Genomic DNA, 20,717 nt, shown 5'->3' on the forward strand with positions numbered 1-20,717 from the left:
ACATAAAAGTCCCTTAGACACCAAATTTCTATCTCATCACCGTTTCAGACTGCAAATTATTGAAAAACACCTCTTTTTTCGCATGTTCAAAAATGGAAGGGGTCGTACCGCCCCTCCGTCACGAGATATCAAAAAACGGACCTCGGATTCGTGATCAGGAACAAAAGTTACCCCTTAGGACAAAGTTTCACGCAAATCGAAGAGGGGTCGGGGCAACTGCTGTGTGAGTTGGCGGAGAATGCACGTAATCCCATGTAACTTTATAGGAAATTTAAAGTTCTTTTCGAACCTGCAATTACTGAGAGAGGTATTTTTTTCATTTAAAACTATTTTTTTGCTATTTTAATTTTGTGTTTTTATTAAGGGAGCGTTATTTTATAACGTAACGCAGTTTGGGGGGAGGGGGCGGTGCAGGTCTTGTTACAAACATTTTTTTTGAAATTTGTTTTGAAATTTTGTTACAAGGGGGAGGGGGAAGGAATTTTTTTTTTGCGTTACGTAAAACAACGCTCGCTAAGTTTGCAGGATTACTTTTTTAAATGTACCGATGTTCTCCAAAAAGGAAACAACAACAAAAAAATGTACAAACAAAAGAAGTCTGTATTCTTCAAGAGATATCAGAATTTTACGATATTTTTTTTCTGGAAAAGTGATTATTTTGAACATTTTTTAAGAAGTTTTAACCCTTGAAACTGAATCGTGTGATTTTGAAAGTTTGTTTTCGGAATGTTCAGCAAATTTTGTATAAGAATAACCTTTGCAAGTCGTGAAAAAATTACAGCATTGCAAAATATGTATTGCCCTTAGCTTAATTTTTTTCGTAAGCTCAAAAACACATCAAGATTATCATAATTTTTAGAATCAAACTGAATACTTCAGTCTGAATTTTACTACACTTTACTTCATATAATATTCAAATTGGCGGCTATCTGAGGTAGTGCAAACTAAACAATTCGATGCCTCTGTGCTCTCTTGTACTAAGCTTGCTGGGTTTCTTATCTAGTTAGCATCGAATTGCTGATTTTCATGGCAAAAATTATGCCAACAACCAAAATAGAATCAAATTCCGTGCTTGGAGTTTAACGATTAAAACCACAATTTCTAAATAATCAAAACATGACTCTCGCAATCATCTCAGTGAAATTGGTAAAAATTTGGAAGTTTTGTTACTGAAATACATCGTTTTTGGCGCTTTTTGGGCTAAAACATTGCCAAATAATGGACATGAACATGGACATTAATCCGAATTCGCGTTACAAAAAGATAACATTCGTTTATTTCATGAGAAATAAATTTGAATTTGTTTTAAAAACCCTTTACTTTTTACATTGATTTCAAATATCAAATAAGAGTTACAACAATTTTCCTGCTTAAGAATGATAACAATAAATAAACCTCCCTTCCAGTCCAGCCAGACTGGCTATCATCAATTTTAATGCAAATTATTTCCGGCTGGTTCCTTCCTGCTGCTTCCTTCCTCCCTTTCCTCCAGCATCCCATCAACCATCCTGCGGAACAGTCCGGCTTCTGCCGCACGCCAGCACCCAGTAATAAATTTTCATCTTTTTTCGAGTTCCAGTCCACTGAACCCCATCCCGGGTACACCTTTCCCAATCTTTACATTTCATCTTCCAGCGGGGAGAAAATGGTGAAAATTTTCGGTTCCTTCTTTTTTCATTCATGTTTTGTTTTCTTTATTTTTTCTATTTACTACCGGTGATGATGGGTTCGAGCCACTTTTCGTCCCCCCTTCTCTGTACCAGGGTTTGATGAGCTATGACGACCATTCATCAAATGCTGTGAGAGGATTGTTGAATTTTAATACTGTTTAAATTGTTGGTTGTTTGCTTTCGGGGGCTTTGGATGCTTTTTTTTAGTGAGGTGAAACGAGTAAATAATTGAGTTTAAGTTGCAAATTAAAAGAGTTGAGAAAAAACATCATCATGCTTGAAATAACTTCAAATAAGTTTAATTGAAAATGACCAAAAAAAATCAAACCAAATTTGTGTGCAAATCCATTAAATATTCAATTGAGTTCCAAACGTCATCCGTCAGCTTCGGTGGTCACACTCCATTAGTGGTTCAATTTTCACACTCCATCGCCACATTCCGCGCAAATAAAGTAACTTCCTCGTACCATTTATTACGAACACGTGGTTCAATCAACCGCACAAACTGACAAATTACTTTCCCAATAATAATGCCCCTCCTTGCAGCGCGTGGAAAACTCTTCGGCGAAGGAAATTTTCCCGCCACACAGCTGTGAGTGAACTTTCCCGGTGGTTCAATTTTGCACCACCAACCAATTCGTGACACGTTTCGTGCGGGGTTTTAAAATTTTACAACTTGTCTGTTTCATGAACTCTCGCGGGTGGGGAGCCTCACATCCGGCCATAACGTCGTCGACAAAGATCGAGCACTCTTTCGAACCTTTGCGCCCCCGGTTTGGTCATGGGATATTTTTTTAGCTTCTCCATGGGAGGTGGGAGGAACCTGGAAGAAATCGATAGCTGCAATTGACAGACTAAATATCGGGCCAAATTGAAGTCCCTGGCCGTTTCAGAGGGCACTCTGGTATAAGCATAGACACCATGCTGGGAATTTGAGTTATTTAAGGCAGGAAATGAATTGGGATCCGAACATAATAAATGTATTTTATAATCGCAAATCGTTTAGGGATTGCCAAAAAATTACACATCAATGTCATTGAAATTATTTTAATAAAAATTTTAAAACCTTGTTTCCAACTGGTACTAACAAAAACTTTCTTAAAGAAATTGATACTTTATGGGTTAAATTAAAAGGTTGATTAAATTAAAAATAATTTTAACATTTATGTTGAAAAAGTAAGCCAAAATATTTATAGTAACAAAGGCACTTTTTTGTGCCTTGGATTTAAAATCAACCACAATTAATTATTAAATTTGAATTCAAATAATGTTTGATAATGCCTTTAAAAAAAAATCAAAATCAAATAAAATTATTCGCTCTACAGCATTGCCTTGGCGTTCTCGATTGCGAGATTCCTACTCGAAACTAGGTGTTCGAAGGCTTGATTGTTGAGGCAATTGCAAACCTCTTTTTACACCTTAGCTTCCATCCACCCCGGGATTCGAACTGCCGACCTTTGGATTGTTAGTCCAACTGCCTACCAGCGACTCCACCGAGACAGGACCCAGGGAGACGTCTCCTACACCTGGACTGAGCTAACGACCTAACCTTTTTAGGTTAGTCCGGGGCCAACATTTACTTCCCTGTTCGACGGAAGGCGTGATCAGACAAATCTCGTCTCGAAAAATGCCACCGGGACCGTCTGTGATCGAACCCAGGCCGACTGGATGAGAGGCAATCACGCTTACCCCTATACCACGGTCCCGGCTTAAAAAAAACTGAAACTAAATAAATGCTAATCAGTATACAAGTGGTATTTTGCGTAACAAATATTGTATCTACATTTATGTAATTACCGCCAATTAAGACCAATACAGTCTGAAATTGGGTTGCTAATGTTGTTGTTGCTTTGTTCCTGTTTTAACTGAATTCAATAAAAAACAATCATAGCATTGTGCAAAAAAATGGCTTCTACAGCTGTCCCAATTCGTAACATTTTTCCTGATTCGCCCAGATGCCGGTACTGAAGGAAAAATGATAAAATACGATAATATATTTCGGAATGAAAAACATTTATAAATACCTAATCTTTAAAAAATATATTGAATGAAACAGATACAACTCAAAGAGCTAGGAAATTAACGAATCTGTGCACTAAAAAAATCAGCAATTTTTCTTTACAAATTTTACAAACTTTAGTGCTTTGTTCCGCATTTCCACAATTAAATCTGGGAAAAGATCTAAAAAATCCTTAGATTCGGGAACTCCCGGTATAAGAAAAATTCCAGGAATTCTGTCCCGTGATATCCCGGGATGGACTCAATACTAATTTGAATGAAAATTCATGTTTGAAAGAATGGAAAAACTCACAAAAATGATAACCAATAGAAAAATTTATTTTGAAAGAATTATTAGTTAGTATAAGAGATTCCTGCTGAAAAAAAAGAACTTTTTATAGAGTTGCTTAGATCTAAAAGAAGAACAACTCACAAAAAGCTGAGAATAGCATAAATGCATTCGAAAAAAATGCGTGTTTAGAAAATTGTCGTAAACCAATTTGAATAAAATTTCCAAACTCACAAAAATATTACAGATACAAGATTTTTTTTTTTTTGCTGAAAATCTTCGGAGAAAGATTGAATTCAGTCTTTTTCTAATAATAATTTTTAAAGTAGATACAGTCCAGACTCGATTATCCAAAGCCTCGATTATTCAAAGTTTCGATTATACGAAGTTCAGTCATCCGAAGGTTTTTATGGGACAACGGATAATAAAATTAAGAAATAAAAAAAAAAAATTTCTATTTTTTACATTAAATTCGAGTTTTGCGACCCCATTTTAGTCATACCAAATACACTTTTTCATCATTTCAACACAGCCATTTTGGCTGCGATCTTGGATTTGAAAATAAAATTATTCGTGATAAGATTATCCTAAGTGATTTTTTTTCGTGGCCTTCGGATAATTGAGGTTGCACTGCACTGCTTATGAATGCAATAATGTGAAAACTGAAAAAAATAATTTGAAGGAAAACAAATGTATGTTTAAATTAAGTAAAGTCTCATTAAACTACTTAAAACATGTAAAAGCTCACGAAAACTACAGATGCAAGATTACATTATATTGAAAGATTATAATGTTCTTAAATATATGTTCAAGTACAGACTTTTTTCATTTTTTTAATAACTGCTCATGTTTGAGACCTGTTTTAAGATAAAAAAAATATGAAATATTTTGAAATAATATTTATATACGACTAACCCGAGCAGACGGAAATAACTTGGGAATAACATTTTTTGATATTTGAAAATACTAGGCCAATAACATTTCATGTTAATTGTAACAAGATTTGTTATTCGTCGTTATGATTTTTTTTGTTATTGATTTGTTATTGTAATAACAGACTAATAACATTTAAAGTTATTCTTCGAACAAATCTTTGTTATTATTTTTTGTTATTTTAACAACTAATCCGATCATCCCAACTACAGTTGGAGGTATTTTTCTATAACAAAATATGTTATTCCAAAGTTTTTTGGCTTTCAACCAATATCAGATCAATAACAAATTTGGTTATGATAACATAAACTGTTATTAAACGCTTATGCAAAAATAAATTTTTCAAGAAGATTCCTTAACATTTTCTGTTATTTTAACAGTATTTGTTATTGAAATGGCATAAATTTTGTTATTACCGTCTGCCCGGGAAATTAAAACTTTTTTTTATTATTTCTCACATTCGACCTTTTGCTTATTCGACCTTATGGCTTTTAACATTATGGCATTTGACCTTTTGTCAGTTGGACCTTATGCCTTTCGAACTTTTATCTCACATCATCTCATTTATTGAGCGTTTTGTTGATATTTCCGGATCAATGTTTTCAGATTTTTTTTTTAAATTGTATTTTACGTGAGCCACATTCTCTTCCTCTCTCTTTGACATTTATTCAAAGCTGTTAAAGTATATTTTTTTCAAAAGGAGCAAAATAAATTTCATCAAATTCCTTTTATACAATGTGATCTTTAAAACTATGAGAACTATCGATATAATTTTTAATGAATCCCCTAAAGCACTTTACACAAAATGATTTTCAACAAAGTTTGAATATTTTTAACATCGGATTGTTGCAGAATTGGGACCGTTATTTTTGCCTTCTTCACTTTACTGAGAAAAGGTTATAAAATCACTCGCAAAATGAACTTATTAATTTGACCTCGTAGACCCACCTTCATGTATACATATCAACTCAGAATCATGTTCTGAGCAAATGTCTGTGTAGATGTGTGTAGGTGGGTGGACAAAAAAATTGTCACTCGATTATCTCCGGACTGGATGAACAAATTTTGAGCGTATTAATTTACTTCGATCCTTCTTGGGGTCCCATAGGTCTCTATTTAAAATCAGCAAGTTTAGTTAAGTACTTAAAAAGTTATGCTAAAAATACGATTTTGGCGTTTGTCCGGAAGATTGTAAAAAGGGTGCTTTTTGCAAGAAAACCTACCATGTTATACATTTTCAGAAAGGTATTGAAAAGACCTGAGCCCAAAACATCGAAGATCTAACAACCCTATCAAAAGTTATTAGCACTTAAGTGTTATTTATACACTTTTTGGGGGCCGGATTTCAGATATTGTGATAGAAATATTGTCTGAATCTTCCATGCGAACTATCGTTGGATAGGTTTTTTATCAGACCTTTCCGATGAGCCAGAAATATTTAAGGTTTGCGAACCCTATCAAAAGAAATGAGTAATAAAATTGATTTGTTAAACATTTTATGGGAGAATGTTGCTATTTTTACTGAATGAATTGACTTTATCAATGTGAGGAAGGCACCAACCACCTAAAGGTGGATAAAGTAACGTTTTTTTTTAAAGATGGCAGCATTTTAATTGGTTGCTATAGACAATTAAACTAGTCGATATGATCTATCAACCATATTTCAACAAAAAAATCTTATTATTTTAAACTGAAACTGAATAATAAAATGAAAAAAAAAAACTTTGGCAATCTATAGCCAGTTCATTTTAAAAATATTAAAGTTTAATAAATGCAATGCTATTTTCTTCAAAAACTTTTCTCCAAGCAATTCTTCAACCTTTGTTTGCTAATATATGGTCTTGGAAATAAAAATTAAGAAATTAGGACCACTACGTAATCCGAAGTGCATTCTTATTTTTCAGTCGACGATATATTGAAAACTATTGATCCGATTGTCAAGCTCCCATATTCATATGAAAACTAAAAGACGCCAATGATGTAATTGGACTTGGCGTATTTGGACTTAAAGAATGAATATACAAAATTTCATCGAAATGAAAATAAACTTAATGATCGCCAAAATATACAAGAAAAGCTTAAGAATTGAAAATTACTTAAATATTTTTGACAACAATAGAGATGTTGGTAAAAAAAACCCAAGTTCAAACAAAAACGTAAAAACCTAGGGTTACATTCCACAAATCCTAACAAAACTTTTCTTCTACACTTGAAACTTTTTTGCCACAGCTCTTCATCTGTTCTCCAAATTGGTGTGAAAAACAAACCACAAAATGGCACCCGGAACACACAATTTTTGGTCTGTAGCCCATTTTCCACCGTTCCCCCCTTTCTACTGGCAGGCAAGTGTGTGTAAAAAAGGAAAGTCCGAAAACCCACACTCACGTGAAACTCCACTTGAAGCAATCATTAAAAATTTACCCCAAACGACAAATAAGCCCTCGGAGTTGTCGTCCACAACTTTTCCCCATTTCCGTTAATCGAAGTCTTAGGGGTTGCTTGGTGCTAAAAGATGGGGAGGGTGGTGGGAGGGAAAATTGTTTTTCTGCACTGCTTGAGGGTTGGTTTCCTGTACCACTTGACAGAATCTGAGGAGGAAAGAAAAAAAATGCTTCCCAGGACGAAGCTCAAATTATATCGAGCGCTTTTTTCCAACGACAAGTGACACTTTTTTCTAATGTTCTCATTTTTTCTCTCTCAACTTTTCTTCCACAGGTGACCGGAATCGTGGGGCGAGCGGATGTTTTGGCGTGTATATTTTTTCTAGTGTCACTGCTGGCGTACCACGGGTAAGTAGGGCATGCGAGGGGGGGATTGAGGGGGATGAAAAACTAAACTTTTCACTATAATAGTTCGAGGGTGTGAAAACGGGATGGAGCGAAAAGAAGCACTTAGAACGGAATGGTGTAATTTTAGTTGATGGTTTTATGCAATATCTTGAAAAGTGGTTCATTATCATTATCTTGGTTTTTCAGAGGCAAAGTCATTGATGTATTTGTTTAAAAAAAAAACAAAGCGATATTTCTACAATTGGTTTATATTAAGTTAAGAAATAACCACTCAATCCGCTTTGTAAATGCCACGGGTCCCCCACAGACCGTCATTATGAAAAAAAAATTTCCACCCAAACCAATGATTGGACATGGTTTCTGGGACCATTCTGCACCTCTGGGCCGAGTTTCAAAATATTTGCCGGTAGAAATTTCGAATACGGTCAGTTTTAGTATTTTGAGTATAAATTAAGGAGAAATCACATGTAAAATGCATAGGAAAAGACCAAAGTTTCAACGTTTTAACTCCAAAACGTTACTGGTCATGGTTTTAAATTGTACTAACATGTAGCAGAATGATATGAAAACGATTTACGGCACTGACTTAGCCGGATTAAGCCTAAGTCAAGTGACTTAAGTTCATTATTTACAAGTTATACCTTAATATTGAAAAAAAACACCTTTTTCAGGGAATTTTAAGTCAGGGAAAACTAGACTGCACTTTTGTTAATAACTTAAAATGGGGTAACTTTGAGCCAAAGGGGTGACATTGTACCAACAAACGAATAAAGATTGCTTTGATAAGCTTGAGTTTTACGTTTATTTATTTTTTTGTAGACGGATTAATTTGGTCTATTTATTTTCCTACAAAACAATTTGATGATATTGCTACGCAAATCTGTTTATTCTAGTTGAATAAAGCCTGTTGATTAAACATTAAATTAACTAAAATTAATTTAAAATTTCCTGGAAGTGACAAATTTGAAAAAAGATGCGCATATTTTTCAGTTCTGAATCAATTCCTACTGAAATCAAATAAAACAATCAAAATATTAGGGCAATAAAATTTGGCAACAAAATTTGACTTGGCAAGTTTGTGACATTGCAATTAGAATAAAATTGTGCTTTTTTCAAAACGTTTACAAATTTCAACCATACGAATGAAATCCAGAGAGTACTTCAGCTATCATTTAGCTCATATATTTTTGTTGTCCTGTGTAATGATTATAATTAACAAAAGTTTAATGACACAACTTCCCACAGGATTAATATTTCAAACCAACCAATTATTTTTCAATATTGTAGTTATCGTCATGAAATATTATATTTTATAATTGATTAAAGTAATGTTGATACACTCATAGTTAGAATTCAATAAAACATATTATTGATCATCAAGAACGTTTACTAATAATGTATTCATCAAAACAAAACCTACTTCTGCCCAATGTGAAACACAATCAATCCTTCAACAAGCTTGGCATGGCACAATTTTATTCTAATTGCAATGTCACAAACTTGCCAAGTCAAATTTTGTTGCCAAATTTTATTGCCCTAATATTTTGATTGTTTTATTTGATTTCAGTAGGAATTGATTCAGAACTGAAAAATATGCGCATCTTTTTTCAAATTTGTCACTTCCAGGAAATTTTAAATTAATTTTAGTTAATTTAATGTTTAATCAATAGGCTTTATTCAACTAGAATAAACAGATTTGCGTAGCAATATCATCAAATTGTTTTGTAGGAAAATAAATAGACCAAATTAATCCGTCTACAAAAAAATAAATAAACGTAAAACTCAAGCTTATCAAAGCAATCTTTATTCGTTTGTTGGTACAATGTCACCCCTTTGGCTCAAAGTTACCCCATTTTAAGTTATTAACAAAAGTGCAGTCTAGTTTTCCCTGACTTAAAATTCCCTGAAAAAGGTGTTTTTTTTCAATATTAAGGTATAACTTGTAAATAATGAACTTAAGTCACTTGACTTAGGCTTAATCCGGCTAAGTCAGTGCCGTAAATCGTTTTCATATCATTCTGCTACATGTTAGTACAATTTAAAACCATGACCAGTAACGTTTTGGAGTTAAAACGTTGAAACTTTGGTCTTTTCCTATGCATTTTACATGTGATTTCTCCTTAATTTATACTCAAAATACTAAAACTGACCGTATTCGAAATTTCTACCGGCAAATATTTTGAAACTCGGCCCAGAGGTGCAGAATGGTCCCAGAAACCATGTCCAATCATTGGTTTGGGTGGAATTTTTTTTTCATAATAACGGTCTGTGGGGGACCCGTGAATGCGGTCCCGATACTCTTCATAGGTCATGGAAAAAAAATACTTGACTTACTGAAGCGAAAACCGTGTTTTTAAAGAGCTTACTATTAAAACAAAGGTATAATGTGATTGTATTACAAACACATTGAATTTCTTGAAAAATAGAATTTAAAACAATCATCTAGAAAACTTCGTACTTTGCAAAGGTTAGTTTTTTCCATGCTCCAACGCCACATCCCGAGCAGACGGAAAAAACTTGGGAATAACAACTTTTGATATTGGAAAATACTAGGCCAATAACATTTTATGTTATTGATAACAAGATTTGTTATTCGTCGTTATGATTTTTTTGTTATTGGATTGTTATTTTAATAACAGACTAATAACATTTTTAGTTATTCTTCGAACAAATCTTTGTTAGAATTTTTTGTTATTGTAACAACTAATCCGATCATCCCAATAATAGTTTACGGTATTCTTCCATAATAAAAAATGTTTTTCCAAAGTTGTTTTGGCTTTCAACCAAAATCAGACCAATAACAAATTTTGTTATGATAACATAAACTGTTATTAAACCCTTATGCAAAAATGGATATTTCAAGAAGATTCCATAACCGTTTCTGTTATTTTAACAGTATTTGTTATTGAAATGGCATGAATTTTGTTATTACCGTCTGCCCGGGATAACAGTAATTTCAAACAACCTATAATAATTTCGCTTTCCTCAATCTCATCCAAATTTATTCCTCTCCCCTTGTTCCGGAAGCATCCGGAAGGTGCTAAGGCAACATCATAAATGTTCAATTTGCGGAATGAATCCCTGGGGATAGTTTTACACGCCGGATTTTTTTTCGTTTTTTCCACTTACAGGGCCAGAACCAATTTCCACTGACATTCCAAGGATCAAGACGAATGGGATGGGATGGGTAAGGCAAGAAGAGCTAGTCAGTTTTGTTTGCTGACACACTTTTCTGCCCAACGAAAGTCGTTCCGACAACTGCTTACACATCAAGTGGTCAAGCATGAATATTCAAGTGGTTGTTTGGGGAAACTGCTTTTTTGCCCGGTGGAAGCAACTTTCCGACCGGAAGTGGTGGGTGGGGAGGGAATGTTAGTGAGGGGGGGCAAAATGAAAACTTTTCGCAATTCGCAGTAGGGGAATGCTGCTGACCGAATCCCGGAGCTTTCCGAGCCAGATAATGATGATGAACAAGAAAAACTCCTGTACAAAAAAGTACCACTCCGGGACGGTGGAGAAGAAAGTTTTGTCGGAGCTTTGACGCTACGGTAGACACCAGCTCAAAAGCAGAAGGCACTGTTTGAGCTAGTCGGAACTGATGGGCAGGGGTTCTCTTTTGTGTTTTGGGAAAAGTTTGTTTTCTGTTTGTTTAGGCTAAAAGAATTTGGTTTCTGAAGAAAGTTGATGTTCTTGTTTGTAGACAAATTGATAGAGAAATGAATAAGGTTCGACCAAAACTTTAACGACAATAATTGAGTATAAAAATGATACTTAAAACTGAAAGGAAGAAGACAAGAAGACAAGAAGACAAGAAAACAAGAAGACAGGAAAACAAGAAGACAAGAAGACAAGAAGACAAGAAGACAAGAAGACAAGAAGACAAGAAGACAAGAAGACAAGAAGACAAGAAGACAAGAAGACAAGAAGACAAGAAGACAAGAAGACAAGAAGACAAGAAGACAAGAAGACAAGAAGACAAGAAGACAAGAAGACAAGAAGACAAGAAGACAAGAAGTTGACAAAAAGACTTATGTTCTATTTATCTATTGTTATGTTGTTCTGTTGTTCTGTTGTTCTGTTGTTCTGTTGTTCTGTTGTTCTGTTGTTCTGTCTTCTTCGCTGTTAGTTTTTGTTGGTTAAAAATTTATATTCTTATTTTCTTTGTTTCCTGTACGAGAACCCCTAACCGCTTTCCTTTAAAAATTGACAACTTCTGCAGCAGCAGCAACAGCGCATTCGGGAGGGGGCCCCAGCTGGGGGACTTCTGGCCAGGACAACTGACGACTCAACCGAGCCGTGTCGTTTTGCCTCCTGCAGAGCATATTATGAATTTTCTGCCATTTCTTGGCAACAAACGACGTCGACGAGAAAGAAAGAAAAAAGCAAAGAAATCTTTGCAAAAAGCCGTTGTAGGTCTTTTGTACACTTTTGTCAATTAAAAAGTTTATATTTAAGTTCACCGACGGCGACGGCCGGTGGTCCCCAGTTGTCGGTAAAGTTTTGTGGGGCGCAGGCTTTGCCAGAAAAATGTCCCATCCTAGGGGCAGGGCAGCTGATACCAGTTTCAGGAGGCTGCTCCTGGTGGCATTGTGGTTAAATCTCTCGGTGGGACCGTAAAGAAATGAGTTTTTCGCACTGTCACACCGGGTTATGAGGGCGGTCGGGGCTTTAAATTTTGGCTCGAAATCCCGTGCCGAGGGATTGTGAGGGTGGGACACAGGTAGTTTTGGGAGATAATTGCGGTTTACTGCTGGATGAATAAGGGAGAATTTGGTGTTTTTTTAGTAGCGAAAGTGAGCGGATTCTTATGCTGAAAAAAAAATCTGTGAGTTTAATGCAGATCCATAAGGTAAACGAAATATACGTGCATAGTTAAGAGATTATTTTGGAGCTAGCTTAATTTTTAAACAAAAGATGCTCTGTCATAACAGGCGGTTCATTACATCCTATGTGTCCACGCGTTTGACATCGACTTTTTCCAAACTTGCTCATATTTGGCATGGGAGTTGTTTTTGCCCCCAAAAAACGAAGAATCCCAAGTTTGATGACATTGCCCGTGGCATTCCCCTTATTTCCTCATTTTAAAAATGCATTTTCCTAAGAGAAAACTCAACAAAAAGTTAACTTTTGGGTAAGCTCATTTGAAGATTTTTTTTATGTAGAATCCAATTGTGTACTCAAAAATTACATATAACCCTTTGAACTAGCACTTACGGAAAAACTGACAGTTGCATTTGATTGCTGAGAGTTTGTGTTAGAAATTAAGGGGTTACATACATGTAGAAAATCTAATTTTTCAACAATTCCGAATATTTATTAAATCCTTTAAAAATATGAATTCCAATCACTCCTGAAAGTTTTATGAAGATATTTCATGATTTAAGTGAGTAGAAGACGATTTAAGTTTAAACTTTTGCCATGCGCAAAGCGGACTGTCAAACTTTGTGAGCGTTTTTCTCGAAACACCGAGTTGATTTACGGGTGCCACGATATCTCGAGATGGGATAGACCAAATTGGCTGAAATTTGGGGTGAAGACTCTTAAGACATATTACGTGTACATGACGAAGCCCGATTTTGAAATTCAGATTTTTTTAAAAACAAAAATCAAAAACCGACGAATTTTTATATGAAAAACACAAAAATATTTTTATCTTTTTTTAAAATAAACTTTTTTTAAATCGGCCTTCGTCATGCACACGGAACCGGTTTAATGAGTCTTTACCAAAATTACTAGCCGATTTGGTCAAAGCAGTGTTGAGATATCGTGGCACCCGTTTTTTGAAACTGCTAAATTCAAATAGCTATATCTCGGAAAATATAGAACCAAATGCGTTCAAATTTATTTTATTGATAGATGAAAATGTATATTTTAATGCCCTGAAAACAGATTTAAAAAAAAAGTTTAAGCGTGTGCTTAAACCAACCTTTGAATTTTTTGCCGACTTACATGTATGTAACCCCTTAAATTAAAACCTCAGGGTAAACGTTTTTAAGTTGGGAAGTCTTGTTTTGCATATCATGTTTTACTAATCCATACAATATTTTGCGTTTGAGCACAGTAGGCCTTGAAATTTGAAGAAATATTATTTTTTAGTTTCGTAATGAAAATAAGCGAATGTCCCAAATTGAATTTATGCCAAAAAAATACAGAGACAGGTTAAAAAATAAACAATTTTTTTTGCTTTAATTTTTTTTTAGGAACTCGTTGATATCATCGAGGGCTTCAATAAAAAGAAATTCACGAGCGTTGATATGGCCGAAGAAAAATGGTCGCATGATAACCGCAGAACAAATTTTTGGCTGTTGTCTGACTTATTGGGAAATATTGCAAACAAACAAAGTTGACAGCCAGATTTCGCAATAAGCAATATTTAAACTGTCTTTGCGTTTTCCATCATTATTTAGCATATTTGGGATAATAATTTATGCTTGAAAATTAGACTCATAATGACGTACGATGATTGTTGAGTTATGACGACTATTATGCGAAAACGGTCTTTGAAAATTTTGCACATAGAGTATGAAAGGAGAGCGATTATCGGCTCCGTGGCTTAATGGTTACGGCTTCTGCCTCACAAGCAGAAGGTTCAGGGATCAAATCCCGGTCGGTACCTTTGAAATTTAGAATCAGGAATTTGAACTTTGAATATGAACAAAAAACGAAATTGAATCAGGTGGGAATCGAACTCACACCTTTGGATTAGTGGCCTGGGACGCTAAGCAGTCGGCCATCAGAAGGTTTACACTCTAGCAGTGAAATTGATCCGTAGTGTTGAAACATGTTATCTTCTCATATTAAATACGCGCTGGTCCCTGATTTGCCTGAGGGGATTGGAAGTCTAAATATAGATCGAGTTTCCTTCAGATGCTTGCTTCTATGTTTAGGCGGGGCCGAACAATGCCCAGCGACCTCGGAATTGGACCGCAAGGAGCTCTGTCATTCTGAAACGGGTCGTTGGAAGCAGCGCGAGGGCTATCACCACCTAATACCCGGGACTGAGATAAGTTGTATCAGCATTCGGCATATACAAAGTCTGATACAAACTATACTTTCCCATAATATCGCTACCGGCTAGCGGGTATTGGATTGGACCACACACACACACACAGAGTATGAAAGGAGAGCGATTGCTTGTGTTGAAATCGAGGCGTCAATTTTTTTTAAACTTTCCTAACATTCCTTCTTGATGCACAATTCTGGATTCGATTCCCATCTGCTCCTATCGAGAAATTATGGAAAGAAGGAATTCTGAACACTTGAATATGAACGAAAAGTTCATAGGGGGATGACGTCGCTATTTTTAGACCACGTTTTCCACTTTTTCTCATTGAAACCCACTACTTTATCGACTTCATTTTGCTGGGAGAGATAGGACGCCGTCTATTTTTAGACGATGACTCAGCACTTTTCCACTCTTGCACTTAAAAAAAAACCAGATGGCAGCACGATGTAACGCCACGTCCCTATTAGCTTGCGACGGGATTCGATCCCCCGTCTTTTGCGTCAGCAGACAAAATTTCTAATCACCAGACCATCGAGGCTTAGTTATCTAGAAGGATTAGGAATGCTATAAGAATCCAAGAAATTTGATTGTAATCTGTGTACAGAACAGGAAATGCAATATTGAATGCAAGTTGAATTCAAGGACACTTACTGGTTGCATAATTGTTAGGCGAATATTGAACTTTCAACACGACCAGAATTCACCACAAAAAGCTTGGTGAACCGAATTGGAAAGCTTTCAAGATGAATCTAAGAACATACGAAGAATTAAGGAATATAAATAACTTTGACCGGCCACATCACTTACCACGGTAAATCCTGGCTTCATACCTATCTTACTAACCTCACTCAAATCTCACGTGATACTTTTTCGAAGACGCAGCCGATTTAGCGGTCTTCATCACTCAAGTATCGGACTAAAATTCCCATCCACTTCCCCGTGTCTTACCACTGGTCGTGGCCTGTGATTGACTAGCATGATAGGGACATGATTTGAAAGTGGCGATGATCGGTTCCTACTTTTCATCTGTGTTCCTCGGAGCAATTCTTGGAGGTCCTGGTCAATAACAGAGTAGCAACTACGGGTTGACACCAATGCTATGCTATGCTATGCTAATTTGTTAAAGCTGATTTAGACCGTTGCAAATATCAGAAAAATGTTTAGTATATTTTTTTTAAACATAAATTTTAACCAAATCAAAAGATGAAAAACATAATATGAACGATCAAGATGTTGTTAACCCGAAAATTACCATTAAACATAAATTTGACGTTTTGGTTAAATTTATTCATTTAATTTATGTATTCATAATATATAATTTTATGATCTCGATGAAGGATGAGTAAAAACAGTAACACGGGTCTGAAGTTCATTTTATAATCCTTTTTATAATTAATCAAGATTCAAGGAATCATTGGGATTGATAGCCCAATGAGAAAATACAAGAAACATGAAAATCATCTATACCTTTCGGAAGTCGCGTTGTTTTTGCCTCCATTACAAAATCCATACAAACGGTGCACAAATTATACTAGCGTTATTGGCTTCCTTATTGTTGAGTATACGAACACAATACCCTAAATAATTCATGTGTAAATTTTTGTATTTAAACCACCTCCGCGATGAATTACAAAACCAACCTTTTTTATAAATGTGAATGCGCCTGAATTTATGTAAAAAGTCTGTTAAAAATCAGTTTTAAGGTGAAACGCCTCATCATTTCCAGTGCAAATGTATTAGTGCAATGTAAAAGTATTGGTTTAATGACGATCATTGAAATTTGCTTGTATTAGTGTCATGTCAAAATTGTTCATTTGTGGTGGTGCTATCATTATTATTTCAAGCGTATTTTCTCAAAAGGTCATATCTTGACTTTTTTTTGATAAGGTCCGATAAACAAAAGTAAACATTGAGTGTATCCCGCTTACTCCGATGGACTTTGACATAAGGTGTGAAAGGGATACACTCAATGTTTACATTTGTTTATAGGACCTTATCAAAAAAAAGTCAAGATATCTTCATTTCAAATCCGTAGCACATTGATGGTTATCAAAAATAACTCTTGTTTTTATTTCCTTTAGTCTATTTAAAAAAATTATTTGTAACTTTTGGACAAAGTAAAATTAAATTCTAAATGATTTTAATGATTCATTGAACAATAAAAGGAATCCTCTAAAAACATGTTTTTTTGATTCTAATAAAAATCGCGAAAAAAAGTTGTAATAATAGATAGTCATTTGCTGTTAAATCCACACTATCCAAAATATATCACACATCTGATAAGAATATTATTTAACTAATTTTGTAGAATTGGTTTGCTTTTTGAAAATGTTTTATATTATTTATTATTTTCATTATTTTTTTAAGAACAATACTTAACTGCCACTAAGAAAATACACGTCAGCATATGGCAATGGTTAGAATGAATTCGAATAGAATGAATGACTTTCAACTTGAAGTCGGTTCTTGGCGGTCTGGACTTGGTCGGATGTGGAACGGCGACTCAAGTAGTGGGTTCCGAGTATGACTTATTGATAGACGAGCTCGCGTCGTGATTATCATAGTCAACACCTCGTACATGTCTGCGGCCGCTCCTCGCCGGAGTGCTAAACTTGACCCTCTTGCAATCGACAACAGTCAGCATGCTAATCAGCGGGTTGATATCGAGACGATCAGCGATCGAGAGGATTGTCTGTGGCATTGAGCTGGAACAAAACATTTTTATGAGACGAGGGAAGGTTTTTTAGGTTTTTGAACTATTTACCTCTTCAGGGAAAGTGACGATTCTAGCTAGCCGTAAACCAACACGATGTCGCGTTACTTCTTGGAAGTGTGTCGGCACCGATCCGCCGATCGCGCGTTTCTTTGGGCGGATTTTTCGACTTGTGTCCGACCCACATCCTTGTAAAGCGGACAACCCCATCTGGTCCGGGAAAGGCAATCTTGTTCCAGATGGGTGCTTATTTGAGCAGCACACAAACGTCACATGACATTCCCGGCCGGTCTTTGCCGCCACTTCTTACTTCGGTTGTGGAAAACTGGGGTCCCCGCCGTAACCGACCGTAAAATGGCCAGCACCGTGCTGGTTAGGCGAGTCTCCGGACACGGCTCGGGCATGTTCCTGGTAAGCCTTAGAACGGTTGAAGGACATCTTGGCGTCGATTCTCTCGTGCCTCCACTCTAGCAACTTCCACAACCGTGCTGTGGAAACTCTTCCGGGACTTTGGTACGGCAGAATCTGCGTCATCAGGAGGAAAGTGGATGATCGTCGTCGAAAGTGGCCGCGGGCTGGAATCCTTCTTTCACGATAAACACATCACGTTCCACGAGTGATAAAATTTGGACGAATGACAGAAACCAAACAAACCCCCGTAAAAAAAATCCGACTATTCGCATAACTAAGTCGGGTCTAGTCGGGTGGTTTCGGCCGATTCGTTGGCCAACGAATCGGCCGACCGGGCAACAGACTTCTGTGTAATCTTTACATAAGCGTCTGGTGGTAAATCGGTTGTCGAAATCGGCCGACGAAATCGGTTACAAAAACAACCGATATTTTATCGATTTAGTCTGTGAATAAAATAAAACCTGACTCAACCCAATTTAATCGGTCTATTCGTAGGGCGACTAAAAATCTTACTCCTGACGAATCCCGACTAAATCGGCTAACTGGTTGGTTGTTTTTGATTACCCGATTTCGAAGGGTGTTTCGTTAGGTCGAGAACTGTCAATTTTTTTACGGGGACAAAAAAAAAGAACTGTCAGATTCGTGGTTGACTGTCAAAGTAAAGTGTTGCCAAATTTGTTGGAGTATTAGAAATTTACTGATGTACAATATAATAAACTGTTGATTTTTCATTTAAAATTTACTGATGAATAATAATGAAAATAAAACTATTACAATGTATCATTTTGCTTTGATAAACTAAAGGGAAAATGGGAATAAAAAGTATTTTGAATACTTTAGCTTAATCTAAATTTCTGGCAACAACCTAGGATTCCAAATTCGATGATTATTGTGGATTTAGCTCGTAGCTGGATTTTCTGGCATCTTCTCACGGTCATTGGAAACGGTCGTGAATAGACCTAGGGGTTCCCAGTTGGAGTGAAAAAATTCAATTTATAGAAAAATTATGGATTAAAATTTTGCTTTTTTATCACTTCTCCGACATCAGGAATAATTGTTTGAACATGCTCGCATTTTTTTTATTCGGTCGGAAAAATATTATTTTTCTTGAAAAAACTTTCTTTTTTAATCACATGATCACCCCTAATTCTGGCTCGATGCCGCCATCATGCGACCGCGTGCTCCGTTTGTTTGTCAACAAAGCTGCAGCTGGATGGTGAGACGAAGTGAGGGGGGAAGAGATTTTGACATTTTTATGCCCGCATCTGGCCCGCCGCCTATTTCGTCGGTCACTGAGCCGCCGGTCGTTTCCAGTGACCGAGTCCAGCTAGGTACTGATCGTACAATACCAATCGAGAAATTAAAAGTGAGAGTGTGTGCAACATGGAGTAAAACTTTCTGTGCAGTTGCTGTGAAGGTTTCCATGGCACTTCGAAAAGTTTAACTCCATGTTGCACGCACACACTCTCACTTTTAATTTCTCGATACAAATGTAGCAGAAGCTCGTTTTGTCGGTATTGATACGTGTCGGAACAAAAGCGAATTTTCTCGCGGATATTTCCAGTTCGCAAGTTTCGGGCGACGATTTCAACAAATTCGGGAGTTTAGTGATAATTCTTGGCAATCGACGGATTCCCCTGGCTGCAGCACGTTGAATGATTAGCGGAAGTGAACTCAACGGCTTTTTGGAGGTGTTTTTTCTGAGACTCATTTTTGTATGGGGAAAACGGGGTGCTGAAAAATAGGCAAAATTTATGATCAAAAAAGTTATTTTCGAACTTTTGGCTTAATTTACTAGATTCCCGTGAATGTTTAGTGTATGATGATGTAATTTTCTTTTGTGTTGCAAATCTCATAAGTGGAAAAATGTCAATATTTAGAAAGCGTTGGTATTTTTTACGGAATAAGGTGGAACAAAAAAACATCATCGTTGAGGTGATACAGGACGATTCAGTAGCCATGTTTTTTCGCCATATTTGATGATGGCACGTTACACCTTAAAGCTAGTTTCAAAATATATCCACTAGAGGTGAAAACGTGTATGCAAATTTTTATTTTTTTATCTTCCGGATCAGTGCCAGTTTGGAGAATTTTTTCAATAAAAACTTAAAAAAATTGGTTTTCTTATCACGAAGAGCAATTCTCTACCAAAACCGGAAATGGATTTTATTTGTATTTTTTGATTTGGCTCAAACTTTGCGGGGGCCTTCCCTATGACCAAATAAGCTATTTTGCGTCATTGGTTCGCCCATACAAGTCTCCATACAATTTTGGCTGCTGTCCATACAAAAATGGTATGTAAATATTCAAACAGCTGTAACTTTTGAGTGAATTTTCTGGTCAATTTGGTGTCTTCGGCAAAGTTGCAGGTATTGTTGAAGACTTTTGAGGCACACGGAAAAAAAATTTGCAGGTTTTTTCATCAACTTTTTTTTCACAAAAACTCAATTTCCCAAAATACGTATTTTTTGATTTTCGAGATTTTTTGATATGTTTTAGGGGACAGAAATCCGCAACTTTTGAGCCATAGAGAAACATGGTCAAAAAATCTGCCGCCGAGTTATGAATTTTTGAAAAAATAGTGATTTTTGGAAAAAATCGAAATTTCTTGCAAAAACAAATTTGACATTATTTTTTAATGCAAAATTGAATTTGCAATCGAAAAGTACAGAACAGATTTTTTGATAAAGGGCTCCGTTTTCAAGATATAGCCACCGAAAGTTTGATTTTAGCAAAATATTTGCAGTTTTTCGATTTTTAAAAAAAGTGACCATGAGTGACCATTTCTAAAAATATTTTTTTTATATAATTTGCTATAAAATTGTCTAAGAGACATTGAAGATTGGACCTCGGGTTACTGAGATAGAGCCGATTTAAGAAAAAGAAACACGAAAATTGAAGTTTTCTA

The 20,717-nt window shown here is 35.8% G+C and overlaps 1 protein-coding gene across 1 annotated transcript in view; it reads left to right on the forward strand.

Moving 5' to 3' along the window:
• The window catches only part of LOC120414237 (protein O-mannosyl-transferase TMTC1-like), a 178,843-nt gene that overhangs the window by 94,441 nt on the left and 63,685 nt on the right, over window positions 1–20,717 (forward strand). The window contains exon 3 of the mRNA XM_039575348.2: window positions 7,606–7,679. Within this exon, the coding sequence (XP_039431282.2) occupies window positions 7,606–7,679 (74 nt within the window). The remainder of the gene's footprint in view (window positions 1–7,605; window positions 7,680–20,717) is intronic.

Source organism: Culex pipiens, chromosome 2 (genome assembly GCF_016801865.2).
Source record: "Culex pipiens pallens isolate TS chromosome 2, TS_CPP_V2, whole genome shotgun sequence".
Lineage (NCBI taxonomy): Eukaryota > Metazoa > Arthropoda > Insecta > Diptera > Culicidae > Culex > Culex pipiens.